We start from the raw sequence: 18,399 nt of genomic DNA, 5'->3' as shown, positions 1-18,399 counted from the left end.
CTGCCGCAAAGCCCGCCCGGCCGCCAAACGCGCCGAGCCCGCGCGACACCTCCGGCGAAGGAAGGGCCGCTTCGCTTTACGGCAGCGCCCGCCGGCGGGAGTAGGAAGGAGCGCGGGCTTCCACGTGGGGCGGCGGCCGGGCGCGCGCCGGCGGCGCCATGAAGCGGCCGAGTGAGCGGCGGGAGGGGAGCGGGGCGGGGGGGGGCTCGGGCGGTGCCGCCGCCGGCCGCCGCTCTGAGGAGAGGGAATGGCGGGGGCGGACGGCGGAACGGGACCGGGACGGGGGGAAATGGCGGCGGGGGGTGGGGGAGGGGAAGCGGCCGCCCGTGGCCGAGCGAGCGGCGGCGGCCCGGGGAGGGGGAACGGGAGCGCGGGCGGGCCGCGGGCAGCCGGTGCTGAGCCGCGCGGTGCGTTGCAGAGCTGAAGAAAGCCAGCAAGAGGCTGACCTGCCACAAGCGCTACAAGATCCAGAAGAAGGTGAGTCCCGCGGGGCGGGGGCCTGGCGCTCATTAACTCTCGACGCTAACTAGTTTAACGCCAAAAGCAATTTTAAAGTAACGTGTATGTGTGCATGTAGACAGTAAGATTACTACGTTGAATGTTAAGGAGTCTGGGCAGTAGTGAGGAATTTGTTTTCCAGTTACCACTGGCCGAAGAGCGATGGAGACAGGAGTGTAGGTTTTTCACATTGTTGCATGTTGCGTGATTTTGGGCTGGTACGTTCAAGTGTAACTTTACAATGAGACATTGTGCAATTGAAATGTTTCAATCTAAAGTCAGACACGTACTATTTTTTAACTGTTTCTGTAAATAGGAGGGATATGTACTTATTTTTTTTTGCCTTAGATTGAGAAAATACTCTTGTTCCTGCCTTCAGATCAGAGAACACCACCGAAAAGTTAGGAAGGAGGCCAAAAAACGTGGACGTAAAAAGCCCAAGAAGGATCCTGGTGTTCCCAGTGCTGCACCATTTAAGGAAGAGCTTCTACGGGAAGCAGAGCAAAGAAAGCAGAGGGTAAAATGCAGTTTGTGGTAAAGGGGATAAGAGAGAGAGAATTCAAGGGAACTGAGACCATTCCAATCTTCAGAGAAGCTTTGTGTGCACGTGTGTACCCAGAGCTGCAGTCATGGTAGATTGCAAATGGTCCCCGTAGACATGTACTTTGGAAAAATAATATATTTATTTCCAGCATTCTACAGTTTGCTCATTCATTTTCAACCTTCATTTCATCACTGTGTGTATAAACATGCTGGAAGTGTAATTTCTAATGTAATCCGAATTGCCTGTGTTGCTAAGATACATAGATGTCCCATCAGAATGCTAAAAGTCAAGTCCTGGTATTATGTGATTATATAGAAAATAAGGAACTGCTGTCTGCAGCATAATGTGATGTGAGAGCAGCACCCTTATCAGTTGTAATGTGGTTGCTGCACGGCTGTTGTTTTGGGGTCTAGCTAATGGGTATACTAGTACTGGTTTTGAGGCAACTGAAGGCAAAAGTATTCGTCTTGGTGGGATGCAAAAAAAGTTCCCAGTGTCACTTGGACAGCTGCGACTTGTAACTAAGGTGTCCGGGGAACTTTGGTCAGAAATAAGTAAACTGGGATGAAGAACAACCTTTCTTACCACCTTCAAATGTGTTTTATCTGGCTTGGGTTTTTGTTTGCAATCAGCTTGAAGAACTAAAACAAAAGCAGAAGCTCAACAGACAGAAAGAACATGAAAAGAAGAGGAAGCTTGAAGCTAAAAAGAATGCAGCCAAAAACAAGGAAAAAGCAGAGGGGAAGGTAGGTGTCTGGTATGATTTTCATTACTTTGAAGCTTATAGAAGCAATAAAAGTCATTCCGAAACTGCATCTTCTTAAGCAGTATGGTACGTGTTTTCATGCTGTATATGCACACAAGTATGATATATTGATTCTCAGTTAAATCATTCCCTTTCATTTTCATTTGCATTCAGGAATCCTCTGGCAAATCTAAAGCAAAGACTAGAAAACTGCTGGATAAAAATTCAAAGAAATCATTCTGCAGGGAGCTCTGGAAGGTGAGATGCTTCAACTATTCTTACATAATTTGATGAGAGTCAGCAATGATACTGCTTGTTATTTTCCTTTCTTGCATTACTGTGCAGCTGCTAGAGAGTACAAGGTTGCTTGTGACAAACTTCAACACTGAAGTAGGGAATTTTACAACAGAAACTGTGAGGGTTTCTGTCTTGTCTGTTGTGAGCTACCGAGACATCCTGCACTTTGAGGCATTAGACTTCTTGTGCCAATGTCAGTACATACTGGGTGATCAAAGAGCTTTTGTAGTAATGAGGTACTAGTGTCTAAGGATTTCTTGCCCTTGGAGGAAAAAGATGAAAATTGCTTCAGCTTTTTGGTTTGTAGTTCAGAAGAAAGGAGCTCAAGCAAGAACAGTCATATGAAACCTCACCAAAGATTCTCTGAAATTCAACAGTAACTGTTGTAAGCCACAGCTATTTCAGAGTTGTCATCTGTCAAATGGTCTGTTATGTCTTATTTGAGAGTCAACTCTCTTTTCTATCCTAGGTGATTGAGGCCTCAGATGTGGTTCTAGAGGTTTTAGATGCAAGAGATCCAATGGGCTGCCGGTGTCCTCAACTGGAGCAAGCTGTAACTTGTTCTGGAGGAGACAAAAAGCTACTGTTGGTTCTGAACAAAATTGGTAAGAAGCACAGGTTTTCTTGAAGGGTCACTTGGTCACTGTGTGGTTCTGTGGTAGGTGAGCTATGAAGAAGATTTTAAAGGAATCTGAGATTCCATTGAAGACATAAGATCCAACTCTGAGCTCTCTGCCCTACTGAAGGGGTCACATTTCCTCCACCTTTTAGTCTACAGTTTGCTAAGAAAACACCACAGACAGCTAAATGCACATTAGCCCCTTTTGCAATAACTTCTGAAGACATTGGCCAGTCTCAGCCAAATTTGACAGAAATTGAAGTTCTTACCATTTTTAACTTTTTTGTGAACATAGGTGGGTAGGCAGAGGTCGTGATGTTCCCCACTGAGTCAATGGTGAGTTAAGGATCGGCAGATCAATGCCATAGATGGATTTGAAATTTGGCTTTGGGAAGTACTTTCTCTTCTGTTGCTGTATGAAAGAATCCACACAAAAGCAGGTGAAACCAGCTGGAAAGGTTGGAAATTACTGAGTTGCTAGCAGCAAAAAAGGAAAAGAAAATACCAAGAGCAAGTATTAGAGTAGCCTTTGCAGGGATGATGGGATAATCCTTTGCAGAGCATCACTGTACCATACAAAGTCTCCTAGCAGGACCCCAGCATTAAAAGCCTCATACTGGGGCAAAAAATGTCATTGTGGTATGTTCTGCTTGAGGCAGAAAAATAAAGACTAAAACTTGCAACACTGGGTGCTTTTGGGTACTTTACTGGATTTTCAGCCAAACATCATTTGTCATATACATACTAAATGGACAAAATACAGCTTGGTTCGTGATTCCACATTAGCTTTCCTCCACACAGTGACATTTAAGATTCACAGGTGTGAATGGACTGCGCTCTTTTTTCCAGATCTAGTGCCAAAGGAGAACTTAGAGAAATGGTTGAATTACTTGAAGAAGGAGTTTCCAACAGTTGCTTTTAAATCAGCAACGCTGATGAAGGACAAGACTATGGTAAGAGCACTGCAGGCTGTCTCATGATTGTCATATGTGTTTGCAATCATACATGTTGAGAAACGGGAACTCTTGTTCTTTAAAACTCATTTTCCCCTTGTTTGATTATACTGCTGTGACTGATGGATATGCCTTTGCACTTTGACTAAGCTTTATGGTAGAGTGGGAGAATTGCTGGTTTTGAAATACATACTGTTATTTGTGCCCAGGGTGCTGGAGTAGAGTAAAAGCAAGTCTTTTAATTTTTTTATTGTAAGAAGGACAGTGGGGGGAGAAAGATGAGGAATTTTTCATCTACATAGGATGGTTGCACCAGTTATATCTGAATTGTTTTGTAGGTAAAGTGGTGCAGGCTATACTACAGCATTCATCCTGACTGTGGCCAACACTAAAGGTAGCACCTGACATTATTTCATGAAGAGTATAAAGGGGTTAGCTCCCAGTGTCCTAGTCTCAACTGTCTGAAGATGCTTGAGTCGTACATGTATACATCATACGTACATAATGCTTCACATGTCTTAACCCTGGTAACAGGACAGTGAAATAGACCCTCCTGCAAAATGGTGCAGAAACTGCAATGCAGAGAGCAGGTTTTGAAATCCTTTGACAAACTGCAGTCGCATGAGTGAATGTGCCAATTTAAGGATTCTACCATCTGAACATACATGGTTATTTTATAGTCGCACAACAAATCTGCAATACAGCCTGAAATCACAAGCCCTAGAAGTCAGTTCACGTTCCTTTGTCTACTAGTAGTCGATGGCTACCTTTTTTACTGTCACTTAACTGATTAGCCAATTTCTTACTAATTCCTTCTGTTTAGAAGAACACAGTAATATCATCTTAACAGAGGAGGAGTTGGAAATGTTACGGTAGATAAATCAATCTAAGCATACGTATTTATCTTCCTAAATAGCTCCTGACCATGGTTTTTTTTTTGCCTTTGAATCCTGTAGCAGCAGCACTTCACAAAAAGACGTGCACGTGTTGATTTATCAAGAAGCACTGTATGTTTCGGAAGCAAATGCCTTCTGAAACTTCTTCAAGAGCATAGCAAGACTCAAAACAAAGCCATTCAGGTTGGGGTAGTAGGTAAGTGTTTAGAGAGACAGGTGGAGTTTTCTTCTCCCATAGAGCATTGGTGTCCTGTGTTACAAATTGGATAAAACAGCTAACACGTGACTTGATAACGGGCTTTCTGGTCATTATTCTTACTTTCATCTAAGACTCATTATTGCAGCACATCAGTTGACAGCAGTCTACATTGCACTTGCATGCACGCAGTGTATGTGAGCTGTGGAAGGCATATTGTGCAAGGCCTTAGCTGATTCACCTGCTTAGGGAAACAAAGCAAGCAGGTTACATACCATGCAGCTTGCACTGCCTTCCTCCTACCTGATAAGATTTGTGGCGTGACATTCAGTGTTTTTATTATCAGTGTGAGAAATGAAGATACAAACTTTGTCTTAGAACTTCTGTAGTGAAGATTTCAGATCCAACTCTGATCTCACACCGGAGATGTGCTTTACCAAAGACATCTGGAAGAAGCAGTTTTGATCAGTGTTACATAGGCTGAGTTTTCTTATGTAACTGACAAGTATTTGTGTGGTTTTCTTCAGGCTTCCCTAATGTGGGAAAGAGCAGCATCATCAACAGTCTCAAAGGAGCTCGTGCTTGCAATGTTGGCCTAGCAAGAGGTGTTACCAAGTAAGCTAAGTCTGATAAAAACTGTTGTTTTCCCTATTTGTTGTGTGCTGATTACCTTGAGTTTGTTTGTGTACAATTTCAATCCAGTGCACATTTCAATATGCCAGGATGAAAGACATTGTGTGATGTAAGCTGTCGTGAGAGAATACAGTCTATAAACTTGCTCTTTTTGTACATTGTTTTCTGTCCTATACAAAGCATATGATGAGAAAACACTGAAACTTGACCCTGTATGAAGTATATTCAGTCCAACGCTGAGCTTTGTGTCTTCCATCTCTCACCTTTACCAGTCCTTTGCTAGTTGATGTCTACTCACTCTGCATTTCTCTCTGAATAGGTCCATGCAAATTGTGCACATTGATAAACAGACAAAGATGTTAGACAGTCCAAGTATAATTGCAGATCCTTCCAACAGTGCCCTGGCTCTGGCCTTGAGAAGTATCATAGACACTGAAGAATCAGGCTCATCAGATGTGCTTGAAGGAGTAGATGCTGTTCTAAGTCACTGCAGTAAACAGCAGGTGAGTTCCATCTTTTCCCACATCTCTCACCGCATTTGATTTAGCTGGCCAAGAAGTTCATTTCACTTCAACTAATTGTGGTAGCTTTAAGGCTGCTTTCTCCTAACCATGCAAGTGGCAAACTTCGGTTAGTGTATCCAACGCTAAGTGTGATCTTTCATCCTTATAACAGAAGGCAGAAATGGCATGCCACAATCCTGTCAACCAGAGACCATTTTCCCATTAACTTTTCTGATTTGTAACACCTCATCACCATATTGTGGAGTGAAAAATGAAGATACCCTGACTGCTTCCTATTATTACAGTGAAGACCTCAGATCCAACTCTGATTTCACTCTAGTTTCAAGTAGATTAATTTAAGCTTAATCCTCATTCAGTTCTGTGATAACTTTTCACAAGCCAGTGTGCTGTCTCTATACACCCACTAGCATGGGTGAACAGCAGATGAATTTGTTGATGAAGTAGGCATTTTGCTTTGTAATGTTTACTCCCACATGCCAGAGAAAAATGGCTCTTTGCATACTTGTCTGTCCTCATTGTAACCCAACTTGATTTGCTCTTTTATTCCTAAAACTAAGATAAAAGTGGGTATCTCCTTCTGAATGCACTGTTTTCTTTTGCACTAGGTAATAATGCACTACAGTATCCCAGATTTCAGCAACACTGAAGAGTTTTTAACCTTACTTGCTCAGAAAAGGGGTATGCTGAAAAAGGGAGGTGTTCCTGACGTAGAGAGTATAGCTAAATTACTGCTTTGTGACTGGACAGGGTACGTATGCTATGAATTTTGCTTTATGATGATTACCTTTTCCAGATTATTAATCCAGCATAGCAGAAGGTCTGAGTCCTGCAAAGTACTTAGAAAGCAGAGGCTGCTTGCTTTCTTGTTTTTGTTTTCTCACATTTTACTTTGGTAAAGAGAGATGGATTGGCTAACAGATTCACAGAACACCATCCATGGATAATTTTCTAAGGTAGTGAAGGATACATGGAAAGAGTCAAAGCATGTTGCACATCACCTCATAGCCATTTTGCTGACCTCTGCTACAAATCTGTCAGGAGAATTTGCCTTCCTCTCAAATACTGAGTCCATTTAGTCTTCTTCCACAGACAGAAAAGGATATGGGAAATTTTCTGTGGAAATTTAGAGTGGTTCCTATATTCTGATGATGGGAATAAATGTAACTCAGAATCAGTAACTGAGTGTGACTATGCCCTTGCTCAAGTGATTCAGCTGCTTTTACAGACATGATTTGTGGTGACAAAGTATGCCATTTCATTTTCCTCTCAGAAGTGGGCTATCCACTTAATACTGTTATTGACAGCTTCAGAGTCAAAGTTAAATAGCTCTTTAGCTATTTAACTGCTGTTAAACAGATTATAATAAATGAGTAGTTAGGGTGAAGCATTTAAGAGATTTGTGCTCTGAGTTTTATTTTTAAATACAGTGATTTAACTTTGTTATCTTTGGTTGTTTGTTAATGCTGACATTTTCTTTTCCCAGAGCTAAAATAAGCTACCACTCACAACCTCCAGAATCTCAAAGACTGCCAATATATCTTACAGGAGACAAAATAGCTGAAATGCAGAAGTGCTTTAACTTAAAGAACCTAGAAGAAGAAAATAACAACACTGTTCAAGGTAGGACTGTTACTGTAATGCACTGCTACTACTAAGAGTAGTGGTAGTAGTTTTAATGGGAGATTTTGAATGGAAGTCCTCCTGGGGTTTTTATCATTGCTTTGCCAATATGCAGTGAATATGAACCTTCTAAGAAAGAAATGGATTCTGATGCAACAGAACAATGCATGTTTGTGCTATCTTAACACAAGTTACCTTTCCTTGTTTTTAGTTTCTGCTTATCTGACCTAACCCTAAGTAGGAAATAGGGTAGAAGAGCACATAAACACTGACTAATTAGGCCAACAAAATATATTTTACTCAGTACAATCTACACTCAAATCCAAGTCGTTAAGCTCCTAGCAGCCTTCTGTAGATGTCTCAGGGAAAAAGCTATTTTCAGAGAATTGTCCTTTGTTCTACCTGCTTATGTGGGAGTGCTGTGTTGTGGAAGAGCAGAGGCAGAACTGTTTTTCTAGCCCTGACCTAAAATGGCTGTCCTCTCAGGGGACAAGCATTACAACTTGTGCTGTCTAACACTGACTTAACAGAAACTTCCTCTGTTTTTCCCAGCTTTAAAATACCCCACTCCAGCAAGCAGCATAATTTTTCAGTCAGCTGGTATGGTAAATGGGATAATAGAGGAAAATAAAGTGATAGAGGAAGCATCAGAGTGGGAAAACTTGGAAACAAGCAAGGAGGAGGAGGAAGAAGAGGAGGATTTCACGGAAAGTGATTATGATCAAGATGATGTGGAAGAAGAAGAAAAGGATGTCAGAGAGGTAAATGAGGGTTCCATTATGATTATTCTACCTCTTTAGATCCTGACACCAAGTACCCACTCAGTATCCTGGTGTAAACTGATGATGTGTAGGTACTGTGGAGCCACCAGGAGTAATCAAAAAGCCTTTCTTTCTGGAGATAAGGGCTGGGCTTTTTGCTTCATTAAGGAAACAATATTGTTCTAAGGCAGAGTGTTCCTGACCAACTGTACAAGGGGGCATCCACGCTATCATTGGTCTCTGTTAAGTTTCATTTGCATGGGAGACTTCAATAGTGCTGTCTGAATAAACACATCTGACCTTTCTGACTTGTAGGAAAGCAAAGTTCAGGTCACCAGGAAAACAAAGCTTGGAAAAGGACAAACAAGTCCTACACATTCAGAAAAGCAGATAGCAGGTGTGTATTAAAACCCCTGGCTTGAAGGATAGTCTCTATTACTCTAGCACTGGCATTGGTTTCACTAACACACAGTTTTCTTTTCTCAGAAAGCGAACATTCCAATTCACTGTTGTTCAGTTTGGATAAGACAGCAGATGAAGATGATGCCTATGATTTTAATACAGACTATGTGTAATGAGTTATGTGTGAAGACACCCTCTGGAGACTTAGTACTGGCTTTCAGAACAGTCATGAAGACTTGTGTTTCAGCGGAAGTTGGAGGAATGCTGCATAGATTCACAATTACTGCTGTGTCAAAGAGTATATAATAGTGCATCTCCCTTGATCGTTCCAGATTTTATACAAGTCTAAGAAACTGACTGTACTCAGCTTTGAGTCTTAAACTTTATTTCCTGTATTAAAGCCTGTTTTTAAAAATTCCTCATAGACTGAGTTAGTCTGTTCCCTTTGCCTGATAGAAAGATAAACCCTTTGTCTTTTTTTTGAAAAAGCAAGGGTAAATGTTTCATTCTAGTCCTGTTCAAGCAATTACATTTCACGGTAAGTTTTCATCCTTCATAAAATTGTTTTTCCTAGAGGATTACAGAGTGTGACTTAAGTCAGTAACTTTTCAGTATACTTTTAAAAAACTTGTAGAGCTTTTGTATGTAAAGGTTGGCTAGGAAATGTTACTTGTTTCAGCTAGACATAAGGCACTGCTTTATATGTTCAGAACTTTCACTGGGAAGGTTAGCTGAGATGATATTGATAATCTGTCTTCACTGGGGAACAAGCTTCTTCTTACAGTGCTCTTGAACAGAAGACACTTCCTGATGACACCTGTTACACATGGCAACAACTGTTAACTGTAAAGCAAAACAGTTCCCTGTGCAATCATATTATTGCACTCAGCCTATCACAGAACTACAGTAGCAAGAGAATTGCCAAGAGGCTCTGCAGCTGCTCAGTGAATTAAGCATTTAGAATAAATACCTGGTGTCAAGCATCTTCCCCTCTCCTACTAACTTAAAGGTCTAGTTTCTGCGTTATTTTCTTTATTAGATAGTTTATATTGGGGCACAGTTGTAAGCAGTTTAAAAAAACATGAAGTGCAGTTCGTTTAAGCCTACTAAACCACAGCCCGGTCAAATTTAGTTTGACCAATCAAAATTAAGTTGGTGTCAGCTGAGCTGGTACAATCTTTCAAAGTTTGGTAACAACTTACTTCATTATTCCTAACCACTTCAAGGCCAAGGATGGTTCTTGTTTATCAAAACCCAGGAAAAGAAATGACAGGTAGGAAACCACAAATCAGCATCCATGACAAACAGAACTACAGACAGTGACTGCAACGAGTCAAGCAGCTGGAAGTCCTTTTAAATTATAAAGCAGTACTAAAACCATATTCATACACACGAACAAGCCCTTTAGCTCTTTGCTGCCCTGTATCAGAGCATGCAACACTCGGCCTGCATTAACACAAAGCCTTTTGTCTAAACATCTTGTACTGAGGACTGTTCACAAGCATTATTATGGAATAAAAATGACAATGTGAGTTCAGACCTGTGTGAAATTAAATAGTTGGCACGATTGCTGATGGGATATATCAGCTAATAATAACCGCTGCTCAAGTTTAACACTACAGCTGTTAAAAAACTTACTTGGAAAAAAGGCAATGGGTGGCTGGCTGCAAAAGGGCACAGGAATCTCAATGAGTTTAAAGGGCCAGACTGGGAAAGGCACAGTAGGAAAAACTTCTGTAGCGGAGCCACGCTCACTTGAGAGAACAATGAGGAACTTAATCTGTAACTCATACAGCCTGATCCCCAAATTAAACATTCTGCACGCTTTCAGAATGAGATTACTTTTGTAAAGATGAGATCAATTGACATTAGTTTCAATCACTGGCTACTGAAAGTACAAAGGAAACGCACGTCAGGTATCAGATCAAGACTAGAATCAGATTGCCGTTTACCTGAGGTTTGAGTCAACATGTTAAAATTAGCTTTTATTTTTGAACAAATATTCTCTACCACTTTACAAAAAACATCTTAGCGTTCACTGGCGGTTAAAACCCACTTTGCATAGTGAAATAATACTTGAAAAATTAATCTTTCAAAATTACAAGATTCAATTTTGCAGAATTCTGCAAGGAAAACACAGAAATGGTTGGGAGGAGATGACATGCAAGAAAGGGTTGTTGAGGAAACTACTTCACAGGATAAGGAAACAAAAAAACAGAATAAAACCCAAGCAGCTCTTAATTACAGTACATTGCTGTGCAAGATCTGCATGGTGCAAGCACCAGCTGAAGTCGTATCTTGTTCTTAGAAACTGTTTCTTTCTATAGCTGACAAAATGATCCTCCTCTAGAAGACTTGTAGTAAAGAGCAGAAAAACTCACCACAACAGACAGAAATGAACTAACAAAAGTGCTAGCTTGTGGAGGAGAATCCTCCCTTGCTTTCTGTAGTGCTGCTGGAGTACCATTGTCTGTCACACAAGTGAAGCACGTCTCCTTTGGACCTGTGCATTTCAGAACTGCACCTGAATAACTGCATCACCTTATACTCCAGAAGGCAAGGACTGCTCTGTAATACAAGTTGGCTAAAAAAAAGTTCTGCTTGGCTCTGTAAGTTTCCTGAGAAAATGCCATCAATTATTAAAACTGATTCTACTTTGCTTCATAGGCTTCTGAATGTCTACGGATCAGGCTGAACTTGCCTGTAGGGTCAGGGACATACCACTTCTCCCAGACTTCAGCGTATGAAGCTGTTCTTCCCCATGGTTTGAAATGGCCATTCCAATGGAGCAGCTTGGCAGCTTTCACAAACTGAGGAGAGTACCTTTTTCCAGCACTAGACCCTTTTATTGAAAAAGAAGCATTAGTGCCTGAAATAAAGGCAGCAGAAACACCAACATGCAATATTTTAACTTCAAACTAAAGGCTTTTAATAAAGGAAATCTTGTCATTTATGGAGAAAGGAGGTGATATGGGAAGCAGAAATCGGGGAAAAGTGAAAAATGTAATCAGGTACAACTGAATGCCACTTTGATCTGTCTCAGCATCTATTTTAACGTACTGCCTTAATTTCCAAGTTCTTTAAAACCCCCTTAATACCCAGATGTATTCAGCAGCCTATGTAATGTTCATTGGAAACAACCCAAGAAAGCTCTCCCAGCATTGGGGTTTCACCAGTAGCAGAACAGATATGAATGTCTGTTCCTCTCAACAGTCTTGGAAGAAACACCTAGGATTAACTTCAGTTGCAATATATATGTGAAAAGAGAAAATGAAAATTAGAAGTAACTTGAGAGTAAGTCAATTCAAGAACTAACCCCCTAGCAGTCCAAAAAATAACATGAAGGATCAGGCCCACAGGCCCCAAGATGTTATTGCAAAGCAGTGTTTCTTCAAGAGCAAGGTATAAAATAGGGGAAGAAGAGATCTATTTGCTGCATCATCAACGAGGTGTCCAGCTACAGACCTGGAAAAACACACTGGAGGAGCAGTGTCACAATTGTTCATACATACCGAGATGCCGGACATTCCACATGGGATCAATACTGGAATGTTGCTTGTAAAATACAATTAGCAGTGGAGGTGTTGTGATGCTGCCAGCCAGAGTCCTACTGTAAAGTTCCTCTCTGGAACAGAAGATGAAAACAAGTTGGGAAAAAGGATGCTTGTGTGGCCCTAAATCAGTTGATTTTTCATTTGCAGCTGCATGACAGGAATCCACAGATTCATACACGGCCCTTCATTGAACAGTTAAATGCCATCACCATAACCCAATCCCTGACCTGATGCTGCCCTCGGCTTGGGGGTACTTACGCTACATTAAGTGCCATCCACTTCTCCAATTGCTTAGTGATGTTCTGTAATTTCCATTCTGTCAAATTGGCAACAAAAACTCCTGGATTGAAAGAGCAGGTGTTGGCTTTCATGGCAAGCTTTCGGATGGTTTCTTTTTTGTAATCTAGGAACCCAATGTAATTATACTGGGGAAAAAAGAGTAGACACTAGCTTAAAATATGGTCAAATTACTATTTAAAGAAAAATTAAATTTTTCTCCCAACAGATAAGCATAACTTGAGGTTGTTAAAGCAAATACTCCTTCCTTTAAAAAAAGAGAAAGAAAGCTTAAGAGGTCTAACATTTAAAAAACATGATTATATAAACTACATACTTTAAAGAATGCTGCATGGTCTTAGTAATACCATATTATTTATATGGTACCAGTCCCTAGAAAAAGTACTTTTTATACACTCAGAAATGAAAAACTCTCCCTCTGATGTTCTAAGACCTCCTGCTGTTCCATGCTGGGAATTGCTCTCATTGTAAAGCAGAGCAAAAATTTGAAATGCTTTTACTGTGCCTTAACAGAAACTGCAGGCATCATTTGTAACACAAACACCAAGAGTAAATCGATTCGGGTAGGGACAGTCACACATTTAGGTTCGCTGCATTTGGAAGTCAACCTGCAAGAATATTAAAACCGACTGCATGTTTCCAAAGCCTGGGATCTATTGTATTGTTACCACTGAATCAGGATAAAACTAACCTGATTGCCCGCTCCACGGACAGCAACTTTATTAGAGGTTGAGTCACAATCATCTGAAAATGCAGCTGCATGTCCAGGTTTCAGTGGAGTGTTGTATAGTTCAAGAATATCATCTGGAAAATGGAAGTAAGCACAGAAAAATTAAAAGCAATCCGGATTAAGCCGAGTGACTTTTTGTTCAGTCCGTTGCTACAGCAGCTGAAACCACTCAGTTTAATATGACTCGTTCATACTGACAAAGTTTTTACATATTTCCTTGAAGTGTTTGGTTACTGTAAGAGATGGTGTACCGACCTCAGCATAAGGCCAGTGGCAAAAGGCTAAGAAACGGTCCCATACCTTGCACAATTATATCATCATCCACATAGATGGCCTTCTCCGCATGAGGTACCAAACTGGGCAGGTAGAATCTTGCAAAGGTTAACTGTGAAAACAAGAAAGCAAGACAAATGAAGAATTAAATGAAAAATTGTCCAAATAAATATGGAATTGACTGATGCTCCTGGCACTTATCTATGGCACTAACGTCCAAGACAACTTCTATCAAGGAAGTAAAATAGGCAGCAATATCCTAGAAGTCATTTAAAAGAAACAGGTTCCATCAATTCCTGGTTTCCTATGAATTTGCGCATGGATAAACTAACTTTAAAACTGGTCTATATTAGAATTTATTTCTTCAGATATATCTGTAGTATCTCTGAGGTGTTGGCATGCTTGACATGCAAGCTGCTGTGCTTCACTGTAGCTAGCAGCAAAAAATGATACTAGGCATGCATATGTAGATATTCAAATCCGTCTCTCACTATCTGGAAATTTGCTGAAATTTAGGAATCTGATTATAAAAGATTGCTTCTATGCTAACAGATTTGGTTTTGATCTCTAGTTGCGTTCAAAAGCCAGTATCAAAATACACTGTTACTAACTAATAATCGCAAAAAGTAATCAACATCATCCTCACTGGTTTTAAGGTGTCTGCCGTTTGAGGATCCACTTGTACTTTCCCTTCTAAGACACGAGGGTCAAAATCCAAAATTCGGTATCTCAAATTTTTCAGAGCAGTGTTACTTAGCCATAGCCTGCAAACGGGAGAAAGGTACAGATCTTGTTAAATGAGACAAAGTCAAATGAAAAGCAAGAGATCCTATTGACAGTGACACCGATCTTGATCTGGCCACTTGCTTCCCTATCCAACAAACATATATATAGAATGTAATCTACAGCTGATGTTGGCATCCTGTATGACTTCAGGGGCATGCCCACTATCGGCATACTGCACAGCTGTGACACATGAAAGGTATGAGGGTGCTCCTTATTTTATTAGAATTATATGGTCCTGTTATCACAGGTCCTTCACAAAAAATGTCAGTGTGAACAGATATGGGCAAAAATAAAAGGATCAAAGAACAACCTAGAAAAATGGAGAAACTTCACTGCCAGCATTTGAATTGCTTAGATGAAATGTAGGAAGCAACTTTTACAGCCCCTTCACCAGTGAACTCCAATCCCACTGGTTGGATATAACCCCACTGGAAAAGATGGCTCCTCTTCATCCCTGAAACATTACCAGAAGGAATGAGTGTAGGACTCCCCGCAGCTGCCTCGTCAAAAAGCTGCAATAAACAGCAGCAGATAGACTGCAATTTAGAGTAGTGCAGTTCCAGGGACAGTCAGCTCTTCCTCTTCTCAGAGACACTTAAGTTTTATCGTATTGTGGGAATCTAATGAATAGATCATTACCTCAAGTGATCCACAGTATCATTCAAAGTAACAATATGGAAAACCACGTTGGATCTGGTGTGACGGTAAATACTGTTCATGGCTGCAATTGCACCCCCAAGCCTCTCATCTGATGCTGCAATGACCACAGAAATCTCCTTATCATTCCTTTCATCTGCCAGCCTCTGAGGAGCTGCAGGTATGAAATCTATAGGCTGAAGTCCTAATGGATTTGAATCTGTAGAGTACAAATGGCATCACATACTTGTGTTATGCAAATGAAACAGACATTATTACCACACTAAAATTCCCAACACCTTCAATTTTTTCTACTATGCAAGCACTTGGGTGTCTCAACTGAGGCGTGGATTACAGCATGCCTGTATCAAACACTTAAAATATAGCACCTGCTCTTGAGACTCCAAGATGTTAATGAATAGGAAAACATCAAATAAACTACATATATTTAACCATACATATACACACACAGCACCAGGTACTAAAATGAGGCTTAAACTACAGTAGGCTGCACTTACCTTTGGTCCCCTCTGTAATGCCTGTAATATCACTGACTTCCCCCTCACATTTACCCTACCCACCTTCTGGTCTTTTCCACATCACCCTTCCCTCCTTTTCATATACTTTCTTTTCCTCCCAGGTAAGAACCAATGAAGAAAACAGAAATTCTAAATTAAAGTTACTGTTGTGAATTTTTTTTCTGCCAAAGATCAAGGCATTAAGTACAGACCCATGTTTATTCCCGGGATCACAGATCACACTACATTATCTAAGCTGAACCTAAAAGAATTCATACTGATAGTGTGCAGGCAGGAAAACGGGATATCAGTGTTGAACTTTATTACTAGACCACATCACCTGTAAAAGCTGGCAAATTGGCCACTACCCACACTTCTTGTAACAATGCTGGTACCTTTCAGATGATCTAGACTATTACATATTAGATAGTTTTAGGAATGTAGCAAACAGTGACTTGGCAGTTTGTGGGCAGTAGTCTGCTGTTCACAAAGCTGGGTTTCTGCTTCTGTTTGCCATTTCCTGATGACAGAGCTCAACAGCTTTGACTTCAACTGATTCCTGGTTAAGGCCTGTCAGGCTCCTGTTCAACTGCTGTTGGGAAGCACCTGTACAGCTGCCACACAAAAGCAACAGCTCCCAGAAGTGCCAAACTGGGACTTGGCAGTTAATGGGACATGGAGAGGCTCTGTGGGACCACATGCAGCTCTTAAAAGCAGACTCCCAGAAATGAAAATGCTTTGTCAAGTAAACCGAATTATGTCTTAATGACTTTAAAAGCCAGAATGAACCCCTACTGCTATCTCCTCTGGCTTCCTGACCGAGAAAAGTCTCAGCACAGCCAGAACAGACAAGTCCACCAAGCTGAAGTTTCTCGGGTATGAGAACAGGAAGAGATCTAGAATAATAAAAGAACATAAAAGAATTAAAAAATTATATCTTGTTATGCAAATGACTGATCACTACCATACGCATTATTTCAGCAAGGTAGTGTTTTCTGTCTGGCCAGAGCATGTGCCTTCCTACCAAACTTAAAAAAATTAATCATTTTAAATTAAAATAAAACTCAACATACCAGATAATTCCCGTTTCAAGAAGTCACTGAGGCCTAGGAAGTTATGATGAAGAACTAGCAAAAATATCACAACAGCCACTATAAGGATGGAAATGTTCACTGAAAATTTAGAAGAAAAAATTTCATCATTATAACCAGAGAACAACTGGGAATCTCAGAAAAGTACAGAAGAGATTTTTAAAAAATGGGACACACACATATATGCATACCTTTCCTTAATGTCATTTTTCTCTTATTTTATTTACTATCATAAGGTTCCTGCAAACCTGCAAGAGAAAAAATACAGCTGTCACTTCCTACTTCCAGTGCATGCCTACACAAGGCATAGCACAGATACCAGGAGTGTCAAAACAGTTTCCAAATGCGGTGAACGTTTCATTCTCTTAAAAAGATAAAACCGCATGTCACATTTTAATAACTGAGTATGTTATCTCAGGAAGTACATATCTACAGTGATGTATCTAAAGAAGAACTCAGATAAAAAGGGAGATCTTGCCACTTACTTCACTGACAGAAAAAAAACACTGCACTCCTGCCACTCAAAAGTGATCTGAAAAGAATCTGGAAAATTATGTATAGTTTCTTTACTGTTGAGCCAATTTGTTTAACTATCTGAACTGGAAGCATCCCAACAGTAATACAAATGATTATACATTTCTTTCCATACTTAACTAACTGCAAATTTTGGCAGGACACAGTGTTTATGAGATTTTAACAAACAGCATTATAGACTTTCAAAACCATTAAATTCCCCATGTAAAATACAACTGAATACCACCTGAAGTGTCATCGTACAAAAAAAGATCACAGAAGTGTGAAAGAAGGTATCATCATCATGCGATAGAAGGGGGTAAAACCACAATGCAATAATGCAGTTTTGGTATGCAGTTCACACACACTTATTCATTACTTGACAGTAGATGTGAAATCTGAACAAGACCTACGCATCCTGTGAAGCAGCTCTCAAGTAACACACAGAAAGCACTCACGCCATAACATGCAAAATTCAAGAAACGGTGACAGTTCTATATCAAGCTACTTGCAAAACCTCCGAATTAAAATATGGCAAACTGTGCTGTGACTATTGTGTGAGACGTAACCGCCTTCCTTCCACGGCAGCATTTCTCCCGTTTATCCAGCACAACAAACGCACGCCGTGTGCCCTGCCTGCGGCGCTGCCGAAATGGGTCAGGACACGTAGCCTCGCTTTACAGGCAGGCAACGCAACGTCTCTTTCAAACGAAGCCCGTGGCAAAGCGGCGCGGAGCGGGCGCGCACAGGGTCCGTGTGCGGCCCTTCAGTGACACCGCAGCAGCCGGCGCTAGAAGCACTTACAGACCGATTCCCCCAGAAATCACTCAGTGCAAACGCAACCCCACGCTGAAATACTGAAAACACCTGCTCGTGGCTACGCTGGCGCCATTTCAGTCACTCCGGTGACGCGTTTACACACACTAAGCCGGGCACGCAACTGCTTCTCCCCCCGCCCCCCAGCTTCACCGCATCCTTCGCTTCACCGCAGCATCGCCCGACAGCACAAGCCGCGCTCCCCCGCCCCGGCCGCGGCCCCAGGAGCCCCGCTCCGAGGCCGGCTGGACGGGGCGCGGCGCTGCTCTCCGCCCCCGAGGCCCCACCGTCCCCCTCACCGGCCGCCCGCGCCGCCGCCAACTGCCACCGCGGCAGCGCAGCGCCCCCGCCGCCGACACCACCTACCAGCACCCCAACGCGTCGCAGGTGACCACGGCGGTGCCTGATAGCGGCGGAAGAGCGAAGACCGCGCCGCGCACGCCCTGCGGCACCAGCCGGGCTGCGGCAGTTGCCGGTGGCTTTGCGAGGAGAGGTCG

General features: G+C 41.7%; 2 protein-coding genes and 3 non-coding genes across 7 annotated transcripts; 4 read left to right on the top strand and 1 right to left on the bottom strand.

The window, feature by feature from the left end:
• Window positions 1-38: 38 nt before the first annotated feature.
• On the top strand, window positions 39-9,106 carry GNL3 (G protein nucleolar 3). Its single transcript, XM_033004603.2, has 15 exons — window positions 39-171; window positions 419-477; window positions 878-1,015; window positions 1,675-1,788; window positions 1,962-2,045; window positions 2,554-2,689; window positions 3,553-3,656; window positions 4,613-4,748; window positions 5,276-5,363; window positions 5,701-5,884; window positions 6,511-6,653; window positions 7,389-7,525; window positions 8,078-8,286; window positions 8,602-8,683; window positions 8,773-9,106. The coding sequence occupies exons 1-15, from the start codon at window positions 159-161 to the stop codon at window positions 8,859-8,861; spliced, it is 1,716 nt and encodes a 571-aa protein (XP_032860494.2). The 5' UTR covers window positions 39-158; the 3' UTR covers window positions 8,862-9,106.
• LOC116964608 lies at window positions 2,749-2,821 on the top strand. The gene has a single exon (XR_004408842.1). It is a non-coding gene; the product is annotated as a small nucleolar RNA SNORD19 (small nucleolar RNA).
• Window positions 5,553-5,631, top strand: LOC116964610. The gene has a single exon (XR_004408844.1). It is a non-coding gene; the product is annotated as a small nucleolar RNA SNORD69 (small nucleolar RNA).
• LOC116964609 lies at window positions 6,151-6,226 on the top strand. The gene has a single exon (XR_004408843.2). It is a non-coding gene; the product is annotated as a small nucleolar RNA SNORD19 (small nucleolar RNA).
• Window positions 9,107-10,646: 1,540 nt separating the features above from the next.
• Window positions 10,647-18,354, bottom strand: GLT8D1 (glycosyltransferase 8 domain containing 1). Of its 3 annotated transcripts, none has more exons than XM_033004605.2 (10): window positions 18,269-18,354; window positions 16,765-16,821; window positions 16,556-16,654; window positions 14,968-15,184; window positions 14,189-14,306; window positions 13,570-13,654; window positions 13,231-13,343; window positions 12,501-12,667; window positions 12,201-12,313; window positions 10,647-11,530 (listed from the first exon to the last, which is right to left on the bottom strand). In XM_033004605.2, exons 2-10 carry the CDS (start codon window positions 16,778-16,780, stop codon window positions 11,340-11,342), a joined length of 1,119 nt encoding a protein of 372 aa, XP_032860496.1. In that variant the 5' UTR covers window positions 16,781-16,821; window positions 18,269-18,354; the 3' UTR covers window positions 10,647-11,339. The 3 variants fall into 3 exon arrangements, with proteins under 3 accessions (XP_032860496.1, XP_032860498.1, XP_032860495.1); XM_033004607.2 differs by having other exon boundaries at window positions 18,202-18,315; XM_033004604.2 differs by lacking the exon at window positions 18,269-18,354 and adding an exon at window positions 17,954-18,160.
• Window positions 18,355-18,399: the final 45 nt, after the last annotated feature.

This window comes from Tyto alba, unplaced genomic scaffold (assembly GCF_018691265.1).
Source record: "Tyto alba isolate M040663 unplaced genomic scaffold, T.alba_DEE_v4.0 Super-Scaffold_3, whole genome shotgun sequence".
NCBI classification, from domain to species: Eukaryota; Metazoa; Chordata; class Aves; order Strigiformes; family Tytonidae; genus Tyto; species Tyto alba.
This window is presented reverse-complemented; position numbering and strand designations above follow the sequence as displayed.

Excerpts from the sequence above, each read along its gene's own strand:
- GNL3 (XM_033004603.2), top strand. Across the intron at positions 478-877 it reads GCTACAAGATCCAGAAGAAG|ATCAGAGAACACCACCGAAA; the intron begins GTGAGTCCCGCG and ends TCCTGCCTTCAG. Across the intron at positions 2,046-2,553 it reads TCTGCAGGGAGCTCTGGAAG|GTGATTGAGGCCTCAGATGT; the intron begins GTGAGATGCTTC and ends TTTCTATCCTAG.
- GLT8D1 (XM_033004605.2), bottom strand. Across the intron at positions 14,307-14,967 it reads GATACTGTGGATCACTTGAG|GCTATGGCTAAGTAACACTG; the intron begins GTAATGATCTAT and ends TCCCGTTTGCAG. Across the intron at positions 12,668-13,230 it reads TCCGTGGAGCGGGCAATCAG|TATAATTACATTGGGTTCCT; the intron begins GTTAGTTTTATC and ends TTTTTTCCCCAG.